This window comes from Lepidochelys olivacea (assembly GCF_965140295.1).
Source record: "Lepidochelys olivacea isolate rLepOli2 genome assembly, chromosome: 8".
In the NCBI taxonomy this organism is placed as follows: Eukaryota; Metazoa; Chordata; order Testudines; family Cheloniidae; genus Lepidochelys; species Lepidochelys olivacea.
Window position 1 is genome coordinate 53,727,505 of NC_140418.1, and position 19,912 is coordinate 53,747,416.

At 50.8% G+C, this 19,912-nt stretch overlaps 1 protein-coding gene across 1 annotated transcript in view; it reads left to right on the forward strand.

The window, feature by feature from the left end:
- CACNA1E (calcium voltage-gated channel subunit alpha1 E) overlaps positions 1 to 19,912 on the forward strand; it is a 257,484-nt gene that overhangs the window by 31,658 nt on the left and 205,914 nt on the right. Inside the window, exon 2 of the mRNA XM_084636282.1 lies at positions 1,863 to 2,129. Within this exon, the coding sequence (XP_084492408.1) occupies positions 1,863 to 2,129 (267 nt within the window). The remainder of the gene's footprint in view (positions 1 to 1,862; positions 2,130 to 19,912) is intronic.

A 19,912-nucleotide genomic window follows, 5' to 3' on the forward strand; every position in this document is an offset into this window, starting at 1 on the left:
GACCACATCTGGAAGTGGGCTCAGTGGGGCTTCTGGTGGATTGGGGGCCACTGATAGAGAGCATTAAAACAATGTTTTCAGGAGCGGCCCCTGACTTGGGTGGGCCTCTGCTTTTGGGTGACCAACTCCAGACACCTGGGCCTGGTTTTTCAGACATGCTGTACACTGGTGATAGCTTTTGGTGCTGGCTGGAGTCCTGGAGGCTCAGCGCCTCTGGAAAGGAGGCTAAGGTTTCCAAAGCTGGGCAGGAGGTGAGGGGATTGTAAGTGTGAAAAATCGGAACACTTCTTTTGTGGGCGGATAGTTATGTCTCTAAGACCAAGTCCCTAATCTGTGGAGGTCTGCTCACCCTCCTTGGCACGCACGAACTGAAGCACTGGAGGTCAGTGGCCAGGTGCTGGCCCCAGTGACCCCCCTCGTTGCTGGGAGGGTGCTCGAGGCAGCGTTGGCACATCTGGCGCTGGCTGGCGGATGTGAAGGGTGGCGATGGGATCCCGTGGAGCGGGGGCCGGAGCTAGAGCCCATCCGAGGCAGCCAGGGACAGAGGGCGCCCGGCTTTGGCTCGCGCCGGCGCTGGGGGCGCGCAAGGCTTAGAGCGCAGAGCCTCAGCCAGCAGCAGCCAAACCCGCCCGGGCCCCCTCCGGCGCGGCGGGTGAGTTGGTGCCCAGCAGGCCCGTGCCGGGAGCCCGGGCGGCCAGGCAGAGGAGGGGCGGCTCCCTGCGCGGGGCGCGTGCTGCTGGCTCCGGGGCCGCTTTGCTGGGCAGCCGGCAGGTTCCCCGGAGCGGGCAGAGGGGCTGTGGCGCCCAGGGCGGTGTGTGTGTGTGTGGGGGGGGGGGGGTTGCTTTAAATCCCTGCCCGGGCTCAGCGCTTGGGGGCTGCCTGGCCAGGGAGGGGTCTCCCCACGTGGCCCTTCGGGGAGAAGGGAGAGTAGCGCGAGCCAGCCAGGCAGCAGCTCCCTGGAGCGGACTCCACTTCGCTTCTTTGTTCCCTCCAGAGCGCTCGCCCTCCCCCCGCGGCTCCGTCGCTCGCTCGCCCAAAGAAAGGCGCCGGGTGGATTTTTGCCATTGGCTCCCTGAGCGCTAACGGGCGCGGGGCTGCGGAGCCGCCGCAGCTTCCTCGCCGGCCCCGGTGGCTGCATCCCCCCGCCCTGCGCCGGGGCGGGACTGGGGGGTGCGCCTTGCTCCACGCGCGCCAGAGAGCCGCTGGGAGGCTGAGGCAGAAGATGGAGCCCCTGGCGAGGAAGTTCAGCGCTCGGCTCTAGCGGGGCCGGCCTGCCGCCTGTGCTCCCCGCGCCCTGTTGCTCGCGCCGCCCGGCTGCATGGCCCGATGGCAAGGCTTGGAGGCGCGGAGGCTCTGAGCCGCCGGAGCAGAGGGGGCTCTGGCGCGGCTCCTGCGCGGAGTTAAAGGCGGCAGCCGGGGATCGGACCTGGCCTTTTGGTTTGCAACAAAGACCCGAGACGATGCTGCGCCTGGTTTAACCCCCGGCTCCGGGGTGGAGCGCGCGGATGCTGCCTAGGGGCTGCGCCAAGGGACTCAGCCTCTCCGCCGCTTCCCCCCCAGCTCCGCAAGCTGTTACCCTCCGGGACAGCCGTCTGCCTGCAGCCTGCCTGCTCCCTGCCCAGGCGGCGGGGCGGTCGGGAGAACAGCTCTGTCTCGCGGGCGGCCAGATCTAAAGCATGCCTCGGGGCTGGTTTTGAAAGGCAGAGGAATGGAGGAGACCCAGAGCGCTGGCCATTAGACTGAGCAGCTCAGAGCGGGGGATTGCCGACTGGGACCGCTTCACCCCCCTTCCCCCTCCTCCGGCTCTGTTGCTTGGTAGTTGGTGGGTGCCTTGATTGGATCGCCTCTCTGTTTTCTTCCAGGATGGCTCGCTTTGGGGAGGCGGTGGCTGGCCGCCTGGGACCCGGAGATGCGGGCTCTGAGCAGAACAGGATCCGCCAGGGACCCCCCGCGCCTTCCGGAGCGACCCCGGGAGCCTTCAAGCAAACCAAAGCGCAGAGGGCAAGGACTATGGCTCTGTACAACCCCATCCCAGTCCGACAGAACTGCTTCACAGTCAACAGATCCCTCTTCCTCTTTGGGGAAGATAACATGGTCAGGAAATACGCCAAGAAGCTCATCGACTGGCCATATCCTTTCCCTCCTCATTGCCCTGGGGAAACCCCTTGCTTCTCGTGCCCGGATTTGCATCGGTGCAATTCCACGCCACATGTGTGTTGCATTAGCTGGCAGGCACGCAGCAGTGTGTCTAAGGTAAGCGCCTGCCTTCTGCTTTCAGTCCAGAATCTTTGGCACATGGAGGCAGAGTGCCTGGGGTAATCGGGTGCGCTCCTCTCCACCCCCTGTCCCCCTCCAGGCTTGCATTAATTTCGGTTTTCAGGCTGTCTCTTTCTCCCCTTTCCTGGGCTTGGCAGGGAGAGCGGAAGCTGAGTGTGTTGTCTCCTCGGGAATAAAGGCTCCAGTTAGTTGACTTAAGAACTCTGGGCTAGAATCAAATTGGTCCCTACAACTGACTCCAGAGACTCAGTTTTGGATCACCCATGGGGTCATGTCTGGCGAGGAAGCTTGGGTGCGGGTGTGTGTGTCCGAGTTCGGACCTACAACCAACTCACAGCTCAGCTCCTCAGCTTCTCCTCCAACTCTGTAGACACGCAGAGAAACTTAACAGGGGTCCCCCTTAGCTCATTGATGACTCTTCCCTCCTTCTCCCCAAGCCTCAAAGGTCTTGAAATCCTTTTGCTCTTTGTTACTTGCTGGAATGGAGGAGGCATTGTGGAGAGTGGATTCTGTGTTTCACTTTATGGGAACAGACCCCTCCTTGATTCTGCAGGACTCTGCTTCCTGGTATGTTGCCTTCTAATAAATGCTTCATTTTATCCTCTCTCCCAGGGGCTCCCATGCCCTCCCCAGGCCCCCACTGAGACACACAGGAAAACTCTGCCTTTTTCAGTGCTGTGCTGGAACTGCTAAGGGATGGCTACACTGTTTTGGCACCCAACGGCCCAGGGTGCACAAGAAACTAGGTTGCTGCCACTTGTGGCAGAGTGAGATGCTGAAAATTTCTGGAGGAGGCCTCCTCCACTCCCCCCTCCTCTATTGGGCTTGAGTACCAGAGCTGAGGTCAGCTGCCTAATCTTAGGTGGTGAGTTATATGGGCCCGTGGTGCCCCTGCTCCACCAATATTCAGGAACATGGGCCCGGCTCCACCAATGTTTGAGCTTATATTTAATCAGAGCCATCCTATCCATAAGGCAGGTGGGGCAAGCACCCAGGGCTCCGTGCTTTGGGGAGCCCCAAGCTTCAGGGTACTTGGGATCCAGGGCAGCCTGGGGGTAAACAGGGGGCCTGGCACCGGCAGCAGTGGGGGGCCTGGTGCTGACCTGCCCTGCTCTGCCCTGCCCCCACTCTACCCCTTTCCCCAAGCTCCCGCCCTGCCTCTTCCCCCATTCCACCCCTTCCCCCAAGCCCCTGCCCTATCTCTTTCCAGCTTCCACCCCCTCCCCCGAGCGATGCCAGGAGCTGGTGGAGTGGGGTGGGCTGGGGCTGGGTCACTTGCTGCTGGTGGCGCCAGGCCCCCCAGTGACCCCTCAGGCTGCCCTAGACCCCACATCCCTCTGAAGTGTGGGACCCCCCAAAGTGCGGGGGCACGGCCGGTCAGTCCTGGCTCTGCTTGGACCCATTCTGGGCACCAGCAAAAATTATACAAACCTGGCGCCCATGGGCAGGGGAGTGCAAATCCCTTGGGTGGGTTCAGGGCCTCAAGAAGCTTGTGCACTGCTGTCCAGCTTCTCCCCAACCAGGGTGGGTTTTGCTCTTTCCCCTCCTCAGCCATCCCCTCTTCCCTGGCTTCACCCCCCCAGCTGCTGTTCTGTGGGTGCTCCCCATGCCCCCACTGCTCAGCCCCATGCAGAGCTTCCGAGCTGCTGGCGGCCCCTCTTCTGAAGGACGCCCCCCTTACAGCCTCTCTGACAGCTCTGTGGTATCCAACACTGCTGAGAACTCTGCCCGGGGTTACCCCAGGAGCCCCTCCCTTGTGTCCAGCGCCGGGCACTGGCTCAGAGAGCTCTCCTCTCCTTCCGTGTGTACCCGCAGGGAGCTCCTAGTACCGCCGCAGAGATCTCCCCCTCCCTCCTAGGCAGCAGCCCAGTCTCCACCCTCCTCATCAGCCCTTCTCCAACGCACGCGTTCAGCACCATAGACAGCTCCCCAGCGCGCGGCGTTCCTACCGGCACTGCGTGGCGCTCGCCGGGAGATTCTGGCCAGGGCACGGGTACAGCTGCTGCTGCTGCTTCAGCCGGGACAGTTCCCTCTTCGTGGTCAGCCGTGTGCCAGGAAGGACGCCCTCTGTAAAGTGTTGGCAGCACAATGGAACCTCTGGGCTCACCCTGCATCGCTTGCTGTCCAATGTATTGGAGAAGGAAGATTTTTGTGTAGGGTTGGGTGGGATGCAGGGCACCCTGGAAATTTTGCAGTAGGATGTGGTAGATGGGTTGCTTTCACACTGCTCTCTTCATAGCCTCTTCGGTGCAGAAGGGAGCCAAGCTGACAAGCTTAGAGCTGGCCATGTTCACTTTTTAACTCTGCCCTATATTTTGCACTTGCAGTGACAAATATCCATAGTTTCGGCCTTTACTTTTCTCCCCGGACACACTACTTGGCTTGCTTGAGGGAGCTGACGACTCCTTGCTTGGATGTAAAGGAACTTGCCCTGGTACCAAATGAAAATTCCCTTCATCCACTGCAAAGGGCTGTTTTTAGAAAGGCTAGAATATAAAAGGAGGCTAGAGGGACTGATTGAACAAAAATATGCCAAGAAAATAGTCCTGTTAACACCGAGGCCCCAATTCAGCAAAACTCTTAAGCACATGCTCAAGTGCTTTGCTGAAATGGGGCCAATCCCCCTGAGTGACATGATGAAAGATGTTAGGCCATTGGCAGTGCACACAAGGTAGTTAAGGCAAATGAAAGGGCTTTTTGTTATTGAAGGAGCTGCTTAAGTCTATTAAATACTTCAGATGCTTTATGACAGGTTTAAATCTCATTCTCCTAACTATCCATATAATATATTACTAATCTCTGCAGTCTGGGCTGAGGTGTCTGATCACAAGCATCAAGAGATATCTAGAGCCCAGGAACATCTGTGCAAATTTCTTTGGGTCACCGCATGCCATTTCTTAGATGAATAAGCCTCATTTTCCAAAATATGCCAAATTATTCATAAGCTTTGTTTTCTGAGATGGAGGGAGGGGCTAATTAATTTGCTTTATCATCATTTATTTGTATGCTGCTGATGGCTGGAATCCCCAAGTGGGTCCCCTTGTATTAGGTGCTGTACACATACATAATATAAAAACAGTCTCTGCCCCATACAGCTTATATTCATAGTGCTTTCCCACTATACTTAACCTCCCCACACACATTATTCTTCCCAAGAATTTACAAAGCATGACAGTAGTTTAGCTTTTAGTTACATTTGTCAAAGTAAATGCTACATTCCCATGCAAATAGTAGCCACAGTTCTAATTTAAATATTGGAATCCTGGTCTCCTTCTGATCACTTGTCCATTGAACAGATGGAACAAATGAAGGTCTCCTCTTTCCAGGGAACTCATCGACCTGAAAGCATTCATGCTGTTCTTCAGCACATTACCTGGTAGCTTCTGCTATCTCTTACGTTGACGGGGTTTTTTGACAGTAACCTTGTACAATAAATGTGTGTCTTGGACAGAGTGGAATATGCACTGAGAATGAAAACTGAAATGCGGTTAGAGGCAAAGCGCCAATGCTGTGAACATTTAATCTTTTCAATCTGTCAGCATAATACTGTGATCCTTCTGTTTTAGACAGCATGGAAGTACCATCATCTTGTGCTGTGGCAAAATGTCTGGAATGACAGGACAGTTTATATTGCTCTTCAGTGGAGTGAGAGCTCAAAGTGCAATAATTTAGGACAGGGCTAAGCTTATAATGAGGGGGCATGGTAATTGCATACTATTATCAGATAATGTAAAATACTTGTTATTTTCTCCTTGTAATTGTACACTGGTGCAATCAGTTAAAAGGGATAAAAGTGCCTTTAACCAGTGCTACTGACTTCAAACAGTTGTGTGAGTGTCTCCACACTCTACAGCAAAGCCTGCTGTTTGAATCCCAGAACCGCCTCTGAGCTTGCAATCAAACTAGTTGATGGAGGAGAGTATTAGATCTTGACTACAGTAAATGAGAGGGTGACTTGCCCAAGGTAGGAGGCTGGCTATTTTCAGCGGTGATTGGTGCTGGTTATCACGGGGATAACACAGAGGAAAACCAACTTGGATCAGGAAGGTGTGGGGAGGAGAGGTGCCTTCTTTATCAAAATCCAGTTGACTAGGTAATAGGGATAAAAATAACCTGGTGATTCAGGCCTGTATATCTGCTGGGTAAATGTGTAATTATAACCAGCAGCCTCTTCAGTTTTGCTTTTCAGTGTAAACAGGGATGATACATAAGGAGGAAGAAAGAGAAATATGAGACAAAGGCTTTCTTTTCTTGTGGGGGATCCAATCCTCAGTCATACAAAACTGAAAACCAGATTTATTAGTTCAGGTGGAATTGCCCCTTTTTTGCTGTTAGTGTGCAAAATACTGAACAGGAGCTGGTTGTATTTTAGCTGGAGGAGCATTAGAATTGTTTTTCTTAAGTCATTTTAAAAATTCAAATGAAAATTGAATTACATCTGTTAAAAACAAAGCCCCATTTCTGCTCCCTTGACTGCACTTGTTCTGTCAGGGGAGCAGCTGTCAATGCCCAGACCTCCTGTTTTTATTTCATTTGCCTGGCTGCCTGGAGAACTACAATTCAGTTAGTGTGAGATGGGAAGCAGCTTATCAATATCTGCTCAATTCATCTTCTATTAATCAGGTTTGACCACAACTCGACCAACTCCCACCTCTGAAAAAAGAAAGTGGGAGGGAAAAGCAACCAAAAGGTGTGTTATGATTATGGCTCCTTTTCCCAAGGACTGACTCCTGTGCATCTTCATGAATTATGCATTGGCCGTGCAGGCTTTCCGAGGATTACTTGGTGAATGCTGACATGCAAAGCTGTTGGGCTGATCTAGAGGTGCATGAGAGCTACTGCAGAGGGTCCGCTGGAGAAATATCCTGGTATTTTATTTTTTAACCCCCGTGTTGCTACCTAGGGGCTTGATTCTGCAAGGTTCTAAGCACTCTGGCCCTGATCCAGCAAAGCAGTTGAGCATGTGCTTAAACTTTAAGCATGTGAGTTGTCCCATTGGCTTCAGTGAGGCCCTTATGGTAGAGGAAAGACAGCTGTAGAAATCTCCTGGTTTGATAGCCATCTTTCTTCTGCCATACTTCTCTGAAAGAGAGACCAAACCGATGGGTATGAATAAGAAGAGAATTTATTCTCTTCTGCCTCATCTTCCACCCTCAGCTTGTCTGGACACCTGTGCGGTAAATAGTGGGCACTTTTTCTGCAGGTATCTTATCCCAAGAGAGAAACAGAATCTCTTTGTGTGTGATCTGCTGGTCCCTGGTTCCAGTCCCCTTTCTTCTTCTCTCCTGGTATCCCTGTTAATTCAATAAACAGCAGGGGGCACAGGGTCCCCTTGATGCTTGTATGTATCCCCTTGTTAATATTTATCCATCCACACTGAGGGGGAGAATGGCCTTCCTTGAGACTTGCTTCTGACTCTCTCTTCTCCAACATCCCTATGCTAATCAAGGCCAGAACTTAATTGTACTTAAGTTCAATTAAGAACTTAAGCAATCGCTTAATTCAAACCCCCTCCCACCAGGAACCCTGTGCCAGTCTGGGACAGAATGGCGGTGAATTTCCACATAGTTGTAATTTACAAGATAGCTGTAATTCAAAGACATCCCAGTTGCATTTCCATTAGTACTGCGTTCCGAACCAGCGACAGAGCTAAGTTTTGGACATAGCAGCCTAGCTGTCCCTCCACGAGACTGGAATTGGAATTAGTCTGTGGATTTTGTTCTGTAGGAGATGCACATGGTTTAATTTTCTGCTCACATCACTGATACACAGACTGAGGACGCATTCCTGTTTGCTGGCTGCATTGGCACTGCCCACTGAAAGCCAACAACGCCAGAAAGGAGCCTCATTGAGACGTATTAGATTGTTCAGATGAAGGACAGTTGTGTTGATTGTGGTTGTCTAAAACCTCAGAAAGTGCTAGTTAACCCTGTTCGACTCAGGAAGCACCTGCCGCTGTGCTGGGTGTAATGACTTAGTGGCAGTGTGTGTATCATAGTCATCCTGCTTAACTGGAGGAATTCACACAATGGCCCAAACGTGCAGAGCTAAACTGGCTTGTTGCTGGCCTCCTGACAACATTTCTTTCTCTCCCTTCACCTTCATTACTTCTTCTCTACTGCGCTCGCTCTGATGTCATCTGCATCAAAAGTTCCAGTGGCAGAGGTTGTCTTGTGACAACCACCTTGCAACAGTACCCATTGAGATCCCAGATAGCGGGGGCCACATTCTCCACTGCCTTGCATCCTGTGAGGTCATTTGCACCCTTTGCCCCCATTATGCAGTCACTTTGCACAGGTGTACAAAGCAGTGGAGAAGATCCCTGAGGATCTTCCTTGCATTACTCTGTCTGGACCCAGTGAGGACTCTAGCAATGCCGTGACAATGACCAGTGAGGACCTGCTGTGCAAGCTTCCTTATGCAGCGCCCTATTGAAGCCCAGCTGTTCTCTGTCAGTGCCCAGCCAGGGCCATCGGTAGGTGCTTCCTTCTTACAGCGCCCTGTCAGTGCACAGCAGAGCCCTGTTAGTACCTAGCACGGACCAGCTGTGGGGGGGTGCCTGACTGCAGTTCCCTGTCTCTCGTGCCCAGCCACAATTCCAGCACGCTGGCTTATGCACTGCAGTGCTCTGTTAAAGGTGATCAGGGCCCAGAGAGGAGCCTTTAGAAGAGCCGAAAAAGTTTTGCATGGACTTGTTTGAAACAAAACTGGCTAGTACTGGGGATTTCCTAATGGGAGTAACTTAATCCATTGGTGTATGCCTCGGGATGGTAGCATGACCATGCTACCTGGGAGAAACATTCTGAGCCTTCTGACATCTTTCTGTTGTTCTTTCAGTGCTGCTTTCTTTGCCTTTCATTCATTAGATTTCAAGCCTGCTTTGGGAGTAGGTGTAATGGCAGGTCCATCTTTCTGACAGCTGGAGAGAGAGAGAGAGAGAGGCTGCCTGTCAGATGGTGAATTTAAACAGAAACAGCTGTTGTCATGGTGACACCAAGTTGCATCCCATTGCTATGGTAACCAAAGTTAAAAAACTGATGTTAAGGCAGCAAAATCACATGTGATTCTTCTTTGTTTGAGAGAGAGAGAGAGAGAGAGATTTGGTTTCCAGTTAAGGCAAGGCTGGGTGGAGAAAAAAGATTTGTATACATATATGACTGCATATATGACAGGTAAAAACCACATGCATACAACTTATTAATGTATGTATATATGTATAAATTACAATGGCCAAATTCAAACCTTATGTAGGCGGGGGCAGGCAGTAGAGTTGTGCCCACTTACACAGATCTGAATTTGGCCCTTCATGTAGATTTAGAGCGTGAACTTTTAGAAACATATACCATGTTTTTTTAATGCTTCCAGATACTAAGTCTGATTCCCCTGTAACATAAGCTGACCTAAATCAGGAATAACTTCATTAAAGTCAGCTAAATGGCACTGATGTGAAAGAAGGAGAATTAGGTTCAATAGCCCCAATCCTCCGGTATGATGGAGGTCTCTTTGCTGCAAGACATCGGTGTGAAGAGATGAGGAGGAGGGGCTAGGGTGATTGTACACCACATCTGTGCTCCCCTATAGCCGGGGGCTGCTGTCAGCTTCTTTGGCGCTCTCTGCAATTTAGAGCAGCCTCTGCGCTTTTTTAGCTTGCATTGGCAGTAACAGCCCTGTCGAGGGCACAGCTCCAATTGAGGATTGCTGGAGTGCAGCATGCATCAGCCATACCTCTTCTTTTGGCCATGTTCTGACAGGCTCCCTGCAACTGGGGCTCCCTAGCTGCTCAATTTAGGCACCTTCACAGTTCTTGTATGCTACTGGAGACAAATGGACCATATCAGGCACGTAGGCCTGGCCCATTATTTGTATCTGTATCATGGTCAGGGCTTGGGCAGTCATGCCTAGTGGGTAGGACTGGAACTAAAGATCAGAGATGGAGTCGGAAGCCAGGAACCAAAGCAAGGCAAAGGAGCAGGGTCTGTCACAGCAGCCAGGTTAGGATCCGCCTAGTTGCCCAGGCACCTTCCTAGTGTTCCCACCCAGCTTAATAATGTGCCTGGACCAATCAGGGACTCCTGGAGCACTGCCAATCAAGCCCCTTGTGGGTGCCACATCCTGTGGTGCTTGGGCCCACGTGGCTCACAGCCCGTCAATCGTGGTGCCGCCAGAGCTGTCAGGTGGTGGTGTGAATGTGGCAGTCGCTTAGGGACCAGCAGACCCACGTGACAGCCCTGCAGCTCCTCCCCATATGGAGACATGAATCAAATGCACATACCCACACACACACATTATATAAAAATATGCCATATAAGGTATATGCATAGAGTACTTTCAGTGCTATTTGTGTACCCAATGGCAATTGGTGTGTGTGGGTGATAGGTTTAGAGAAGTAATTCAGTCTTCTTTCAAGCATTAAACCAGACTTGAACTGGACAGAGGCATGAATGTCACAAGACTGAGTATGTTCATGAGACCATTATCGAAATTCCAGTGTTCAGAGCATTGAACTAAAGACAGAAACAAACTTCCCTACCCACTGAAGAAAGGTTCTTCACTTTCTTGTGTCCCCTTTCCTTGCCCCAGCAGGGTTAGTGAAGTGGGGGTTTGGAGAAGCTCTGGGCTGAATTTGGGACAATACCACAACTTTATTTTGCGAATAGAATCTTTCATGCAAAATGTACCCCAGAATACCTTGCAGCGTCTAACAGGAAGGGGCAGAGAAGAGAAGTATTGCTTTCAGCTGTGATTTGGAATTAGATGGAGCGCTGGGGAGTCAGAGAGAGGAAGGTTGTTCAAGTGACAGGGGCTGCGGAGGAGAAGGCTCCTTCACAGGGGTCACGTCATGCGGAGGGAGAGAGAGGAGATTGGTGGTGGACAAGCAGAAGGAAGAAGGGATTGGGAGCAAAGAGATGAATGAATGAATGAATATAGAGGCTGAATTCCCTCTCATCTCAGAGGGTAGTGCTTCCTCCAGGGTTTGGATTAGGGTCTATTGATGGGGGAAGTCAGAATCAAATGAAGATAGAGATGGAGAAGAAGCCTCGGAGAAATTGGTTCCTTGAGTGCAGGGCTGGGGGATCATTGGTGAGGCAGTGTAGCAAATCCTGATTTAATAAACATGGGGACTGAATTCCTGCCCCTATCAGCTGGTTTCTCTAAGGCAGACTTTTAAATGGGTCCAGCCTTTATGCAGATGCTAGCATAGCTTCTTTGATGCTGCATGTATCCCAGCCCCCATTCCTCTCAATCCCACCCTTCTACCAGCACATTTCATTTCTGAAGGCAGGGAGGGAGTAGGCAGGAAGGCAGGGAGGGAAGCTAGCATGATCTCACTGCTTTCAGATCACTAAGTCACAGACGCTGCAGGTGAATCTGTGAAGGCTTTCTGCAGCACTCAGCCAGGGTGTGATTTATGTCCTATCCAGCCATTTGGGCATATTGCATCAGCGTGCCGTCAGAATCATAAATCCCCCTTCAGGGCTTGGATCTGGGCGTGCTTTCTGCATGAGTGAATCTGGTTTTAGCTCTTATCCTAGACCTGTTCCTGTGGTGGGTTCTGGTGCAGATGCACACTCTCTTGTAACCAGAGGGAAGCACCCAGTTGCATAGAGGCTGCTCCCCCAAAGCCCATATTCCTTAGCTGGCTGCTCTTCCTAAGAGAAGGGAAAGAGCTCCACATTCCCTTCTGTTGCTCTGCTTAGCTAATCCCCACGTGGTAACTACAAAAAAAGTTCTGCCTCTATCTCTCTGATGTAATTCAGTAGTTGATGGAGGAAGAGGGCTCAGCACCGAGCACCATTGCCACTATTACAGACTTATGGCTCAAGCCAGACCAGGTCAGAACCTAGTGGAGTGGTCCCAGGGCAGGAGATAGCTGGGTGTGAGGGAGAAGTATGGGTTATTGCTGAAGCCTGGGCTAATTTCTGCCTGGCTTGGTGACTAACAACAAGTCAACACTGCTGCCACTGGCCTCTCATCTCCTTCCCCAGCTTGAAATTCACCAGGAAGGAAATTAACAAACGGCAGGTGTGCAGCAGGGCTGGAATTAGCTGAGTTGCTAGGGAAACAAGTCAACTATTCAAGGGAGAGAGCATTGGATAAAGGGGATAAATCAATAAGAAAGCCTATTTTTATCGTTTCCCTAATGATCTTATCCGAGAAGCTACATGAAGGTAAAATGAGAGAGCTGGCAAGAGACAGGCTCTCATTACTAGGCTCAGAGGGAGGCAAGTGTTACTGTGCATTTTGGGTGACTGTAAGTTTTTTATAATTAGACACCTAACAAGGAAGGAAGTGGGAGAGAGACAGGACATCTTCTGGGGGGTCCCCATCTCTGAGCTGGGAGGATCATCACCTCCTTGGCAGAATGAAAGGCAGACTGATTTTAGTGTTTATTGACTATCCCCTCACCCTTTTGCTAATAGTTTCCAACTCTTACCTCTCTTGGGGTGGGGCAGAGGAATCTGGGGATCTCCAGACCATTTACAGCCCAGTTTTCCAAAGTGCTCTCTGATTTGGGGTGCCTCAGTCTTGGGTCCAAACTGAGAGACCATGGGCCTAATTCTCCGAGGTGCTGAGAGTGGCCAATGATGTCAGCTGGAACTGTGGGTGCTCAGTGCTGCTGGGATGTAGGGTCAAGGTGTCGCATGGTGGGCACCTAAAGCATGAGGCTTTGAAAATGAAAAGCCACTTTTGAAAATGTTGGCCCTAACTCCTCCCCTGATCTGAGTGAAGGAACCTTATCCTCACACTGGCTGGGCCAGCTTAATCAGGGACACTCGCTCAGTGCTAGGTGTTCTGGAGGAAGGGGTAACACAAAGGCAGGAACACCCAACGTTGACCCGTTTGAGGGCTTCATTGGTAACTTGCCCAAGAATCCCACCTCATTTATACAGAATGGGGCCGAGCAAAGCTGCCCTCTTCAATCTGGAGGTATGGGGCCTGTGGAGGCTACAGATCCCTGCTTGCAATGCTCAGTGTCCATCTGAATGCTTGCACTTGGTGTAAGAGCAGCACATGCTTGGGCCTTAAGGGTGGGATTCCCAAAGGAGATGGGTGTTGACCTAATTCTATTCCCTTTGAAGTCAGTAGTGAAACTCCCTTTGACTTCAGTTGGGGAAGAATTAGGCCAACACTTGTGCTTTTTGACCCGCCCCCATCGTCTCTGTGCACCACACCTCTGTGTTAAGGGTCAGGTGGCTACAAGCCGCTTCTCCCCTCGTAGGGCTCGGCTACGCTGGCAACGCTAAGGTGCTGCCGCGGCCGTGCTGTAACATGGCTTGTGTGGTCACGGCGCAGCGCGGGGAGAGAGCTCTCCCAGCCTCTAAAAACCCCACCCCCACGAGGGGCGCGGCTCCCAGCGCTGGGGCACTGTCTACACTGGCGCGTTACAGCGCTGAAACTCGCTGCGCTCAGGGGGGTGTTTTTTCACACCCCTGCGCGAGAAACTTGCAGCGCTGTAAATTGCCAGTGTAGACAAGCCCTGAGTGGAATGTGCTCAGCTTGTGTCTGTGTTCACAGAGATTAGAGGGCGCTGTCCTACCAGACAGTGCCATTGCCTCTGTCCCACTCTGTAATGCCCCAGCCACAGCATTCATGTCTCCCTCTGGTTCCTGCATCTATCAGAGCTACCTGGTTTTTCCATCTGGATTTTTCCATCCTGGGATAATCAAATTTAAAGATTTTAGGAAGGAGAGAGAGGCATTAAACATCTGTCTCAGAAAGGAAGGGAGTGAGAAATAGCAAGCACAACTTGTCAGGGTGAAACAGACCCTGCGGGAGGAGAGAGACTCCAGTGCTGCCAGCCAGCCCCACACTTCTCATCTAGGCAAGTGGATCTAGTGCCTAGGGATTTGTCTTAGATTCATAGATATTAAGGTCAGAAGGGACCATTATGATCATCTAGTCTGACCTCCTGCACAACGCAGGCCACAGAATCTCACCCACTCACTCCTGTGATAAACCTCTCACCTATATCTGAGCTATTGAAGTCCTCAAATCATGGTTTAAAGACTTCAAGGGGCAGAGAATCCTCCAGCAAGTGACCCATGCCCCATGCTACAGAGGAAGGCAAAAAACCTCCAGGGCCTCTGCCAATCTGCCCTGGAGGAAAATTCCTTCCCGACCCCAAATATGGCGATCAGCTGAACCCTGAGCATATGGGCAATATTCACCAGCCAGATACCCAGGAAAGAATTCTCTGTAGTAACTCAGATCCCACCCCATCTAACATCCCATCACAGGTCACTGGGCCTATTTACCATGAATATTTAAAGATCAATTAATTGCCAAAATCATGTTATCCCATCATACCATCTCCTCCATAAACTTATCGAGTTTAATCTTGAAGCCAGATAGGTCTTTTGCCCCCACTGCTTCCCTTGGAAGGCTATTCCAAAACTTCACTCCTCTGATGGTTAGAAACCTTCATCTAATTTCAAGTCTAAACTTCCCAATGACCAGTTTATATCCATTTGTTCTTGTGTCCACATTGGTACTGAGCTTAAATAATTCCTCTCCCTCTCTGGTATTTATCCCTCTGATATATTTATAGTGAGCAATCATATCTCCCCTCCACCTTCTTTTGGTTAGGCTAAACAAGCCTTGAGTCTCCTTTCATAAGACAGGTTTTCTATTCCTCGGATCATCCTAGTAGCCCTTCTCTGTACCTGTTCCAGTTTGAATTCATCCTTCTTAAACATGGGAGACCAGAACTGCACACAGTATGGTGCAAGCGAGGTCTTACCAGTGCCTTGTATAACGGTACTAAAACCTCCTTATCTCTACTGGAAATACCTCGCCTAATGCATCCCAAGACTGCATTAGCTTTTTTCATGGCCATATCACACTGGCGGATCATAGTCATCCTGTGATCAACCAATACTCCAAGGTCCTTCTCCTCCTCCGTTACTTCTAATTGATGCACCCCCAACTTATAACTAAAATTTTTGTTATTAATCCTTAAATGCATAACCTTACACTTCTCACTATTAAATTTCATCCTATTACTCCAGTTTACAAGGTCATCCAGATCTTCCTGTATGATATCCCGGTCTCTCTCTAAATTGACAATACCTCCCAGCTTTGTATCATCCGCAAACTTTATTAGCACACTCCCACTTTTTGTGCCAAGGTCAGTAATAAAAAGATTAAATAAGATTGGTCCCAAAATCGATCCCTGAGGAACTCCACTGGTAACCTCCCTACAGCCTGATAGTTCACCTTGCTTGCTGTAACAGCACTGCTAAAGCACTTGTTTTCTTTGAACCAGTGTTAATTGCTCACAGGTTTTCAGGAAAAGGGAACAAAAGACCCAAAACAGGCCAGTGGCTCAAATATTGTTTCTCATGTAATTGCTGGAAGTTGGCTGGTGTGGCTGGGGAACAAAGCAGTGTGTGGCCTTAACAGGAGCCTTGAAGGGAAATCACAGCTGATATAAAGCCCCCTGGGAAAATTTTTGATACCTGGTTGGTCACCTCATGGCAGTTTCCATCACCCTGTTCTGGCCCCACACTGCGAGGTAAATGTTACGACTGAGCACAGAACATCCCCAGTTTGAGGGGTGGTGGCACCATAGATTTATCTATCGCTTTTCATCTGAGAATGGAGAACCTGCCACACCACTCAGAGTGTCCTGCCTCTGGTAGTGCCCCTGTCTGATGAGACCCACCCTCCCCCAAGGCCCACCACTGTGCAATGCTGCAGGTGGCCAACGCCTTCCTGCCTGACCGCTGGGGTGCCCAGCATATGCTCTGTAGCAGGAGATTTGATTCGCCTCAATCTTATCTTTTCTAATGACAAGCGTAATTAATGCTGCCATAGCTAATATCAGTAACAGGATGTCAATAACAGGATGTGACTTCATGGCAGTGAATTCCACAGGGTGACTATGTGCTACATAAAGGAATATTTCCTTTGATTTGTTTTTAAATTACTGGCCATTAATTTCATTGAGTGACCTGGTCTGTTCCATACCTCATCTGAATCCCCAGCTCCTCTCCATACCAGGCTAAAGAAGTATTAGCTTCTGCAATTACTCGTCTTGGCGAGATCACCGGCGGTATGGATTGAAAGCCTGTCTTTGGTCACCAGATAGGCGATACTCTTGCCCTACTTTCAGGAAGCTGCAGAAATGAAGGGACATGCCCTAAAAATTGCTCAGGTCTTAGACCAAACCCAGAGGGTCAACACTCCCTGCACTTCCAAAGCCCTCAGCCACAGAGTTATGCAAGGCTCAGTCCTAGCTTTGTATCGGCGTGCCAGCAGTACCCAGCCCTATATCTCACCTCTCCCGCAAAGATAGATGTCACAATGTTCTAGCTCTCCCAGTGCCTATCCAAAACCAGCACCTGGATAGAAGAGCAGCTGGCTGAAGCTTAACCTAGGCAAGAATGAGGCGAGGATGGTAGCAAGAGGGAAATGCTTTGAAGAGCCTCCCATGCCTATAGTCTCACCCACGATCTGGGGCATCTGGCCTCAGATTAAATTGGTCTGCCACTTACAAGCCCTTTTGGACTTCTCAGTGCTACAGGATGCCCAGCTAGCTGTGGTGGCAAAGAATGCCCCCTTCCCTGTGTCTGGCCAGAAGATTATGCCCCATGCTGTGGAACACAGACCTGGCTATGGTGATATGCATGTTCGTGATCTCCAGGCTTGTGTAGGGTAATTTAGTGTGCCTAGGAATGAAGCCACAAGCCCTAAAAAGCTCCAGCCAGTGTAAAGCACAACAGCCCATCTGCTTAGCACCAGAAGTCACTCTGGTGCTCAGCTCTCTACATGGGCTCATTATAGAATGGGAGTCCAGTTCAAGGTCTGTCTGGCCCACTATTCAAAACTGCCCACAGATCTCCTCCTGGATTGCCTCTTCCTCATCACAACCACCCCCAAATCACCAGCTGTTTCAGGGAAGCAATTATACTGTTGACCAGCAGGGGGCGGTTCTGAGTGCAGGAGGCAGAACTACCCAGGAGATGGGCCTAAGCGGTGGAACTCCCTTTTGGAACATCTGCCAAGGGAACGGGCCTCTCCACTTTCAGAGCTAAATGCAGACATCACTTCTGCTTAGCTTTAAGTCACATTCATCCCATCCCTCCCTCTACACTGATCAAACTATTCTCCTACAGGCTGGGGAGAGGAAAGCAGACAGAGAGAGATTGTTACTTCAGACTTTAAATACTTGGGAGAAGTTCAGATTCGATGGTGATGGGGCACTACAAGGACCTGCGCAGAAAGAGAAATGGTGGAAATGAGTAGTTTGATCTCAATGTAATCCCTCGCCAGTGAATGTTTGTTCAGATCCCAGAGCCATCCCCACCCCTGTGACAGTCCATGCTAACTAGAGAACTGGACCAGTCCAGGGAGTGCAGGTTGGCACTGAGGTGGATTGGCAGAGGAGACAGTGCAGGGCACTGCAGATCAGGACTAAGGTACATGACTGAGGGTGTGGGTCCTGGCATAGCAGGAGGGGCGGTGGGGTCAGTGAAGTTCTGTGGCAGAGCCATGCCATGGGATGGCTGCATTGCGCATATGCTTCTATCTAACCAGTGCATGGCAGGGCCAGAGGGTGGGGCAGCTGGAGAGGAGAAGTTGACAGGGGCTCTGGTTTAAACGCACAATCCCTCCCTGTCAGGATTATTTCAGTTCTGCTTTAACTCAAGTGGCCCACACTTGGCAGAAGTCCCTGGCTGCTCCCTTCCTGCCGTGCTGCTCTCCAGCCAGCCAGCTCCAACACAAACACAGAAACCAATTTACGGGACTGCACTTCTGCTTCCCCAGGGCTCCCTATCCTGCCTCCTGGTCAGCAACCCCCTCCTGTGTTTTTCCCAGGGGAGTAGCTCAGCCCCTCTGTGAAAAGTGCTGAGCCTAACTGAACTCAACTGGGCCTAATTAGCTCTCTGAGCTAATGCTGAACCCTAATTGCTAGGCTGCTGCCTGGTGCAGTGGGTCCCCCTGAGCACATCACTGCGTTTCAGGGCACAGCACCGACAGACCTGTCCAGCCAGCCCCTCCATGTTCCCAGTCTGTCACGAGACCTAGGATTCACCCAGTTTCTTTTACAGGGAAGATCAAGCCCAAATTTAAAAGAGGCACCTGTGGAGACCTCCTGCCAGCCGTGTAAACAGCCACTGCTATTCACTTTGCCCAGGATCTTTATTCCCATAACACAGCCAGTACAATGAATTGGTGCACTGGATTTACTGCCTCCTCTTGAACTCTGGGAGGAAAATGTCCCCCAGGAGGCAGGAGCATGGCAGTTGATTCACTCACCTGCAGGGTAAAGAGGTGTCTGTTCTCCATCAGTATCTCACTGTTCTTGAAACATGACTCTCTATCCCGAAACAGTGGTGTATCTAAGGTCCCCTCCTCCTGCCTCCCAGCTGCGAGGTAGCAGGGCTAGGAAGCATCGCCCGTCTCCTCGTGTTCATTGATGACAATTGTACTTTTATTACAAAGACATGTTAAAGATCAGTGGCCATTGACAAGGATTTAGTCGTCCTTTAGCTCTGAAGTGTGCTTTGTTTTGGCGCTGCTGGGCAGCAGGGCAGATGGGAGGAGGGAATTCTTTACGTGTCCGCCTTGTTTAACACAGCCGTCTTGAGATCAAAGGATCAGGGGAGCTAGGCTTCATGGTCTCTTCTAAATGTGAAGAACCCTCAATTTATTCCTTCTTCCCCCAATTAGGAGAATGTTAATATCTAGGTGATTTGTAGTAGGGTCAATCTAAATTGAAGGGAGGATATCTAATAATCCTAATAATTAGTTGCCATGTGTATGCTATATCACTTCTCTTTGCCAAGGACCCTAGCTGCTTCATGATAAAACACATAAAGACTCAGGCCCTGCAGTCAGATCGATGCGCCTGGGGCCTTACAGCTGGGTGGGGTCTCTTTGAAATCATTGATCCAGATTTTTCAAAGAGACCGGTGATTTTGGTTGCCTCCATTTCGGGGTGTTCAACTTGAGATGCCTTAAAGGGCCCAAATTGTCACTCACCTCTGAGACTCAGGCTCTGCCAAAGCATCTCGAGTGGACGCCTGTACTTGGAGGCATCGCTTTTTGAAAATCTTGGGCCTCCTTGTGGGTGTCAAGGTGCACCCACACTGGTTGGGATCTAAATGCTGGGTCTTACAGAGTTCTACAGACAGCCCCTTACTCCTGGCTGAAGTCCCATTGATGGTAGATTGTCATCTTCAGAGCAGGGAGTGTCCATTTCCTGTGTTTGTCCCGCACGCTGGGTCCCCTATCCTGACGGGGGACCATCATGTTATAGATATTGGATGATGATACTGATTTTGGGGGTCCATGGGGCTGGGACTCTTTGCAGATCAGCCCCTAAAGGCCAGACCCTGGGAGAGTTGCCAAAGCTCAGGTTCATGAGGCTGAAACACGGTGATTAGCACCCACGTGCCAGTGCAATCGGTGTGTCAGACCACAGGCTTTTGGAAAGAGAGAGGTGCACTGGTGTGCTCTGGAAAGGCCTTCCTCTTTGCTTGTGTTTGGGCTAACCAGGGGGAGGGAGGGAGCTCTGAGATCAGAGCCTAACAGCCATATCTCCTTGGATCACGGAGAGCCGGAACGCACCCCAGGGAGTCAGAAGTGGCATCTAGGACCCAGGCCATTAATGGCCTGAAAAGTCAAC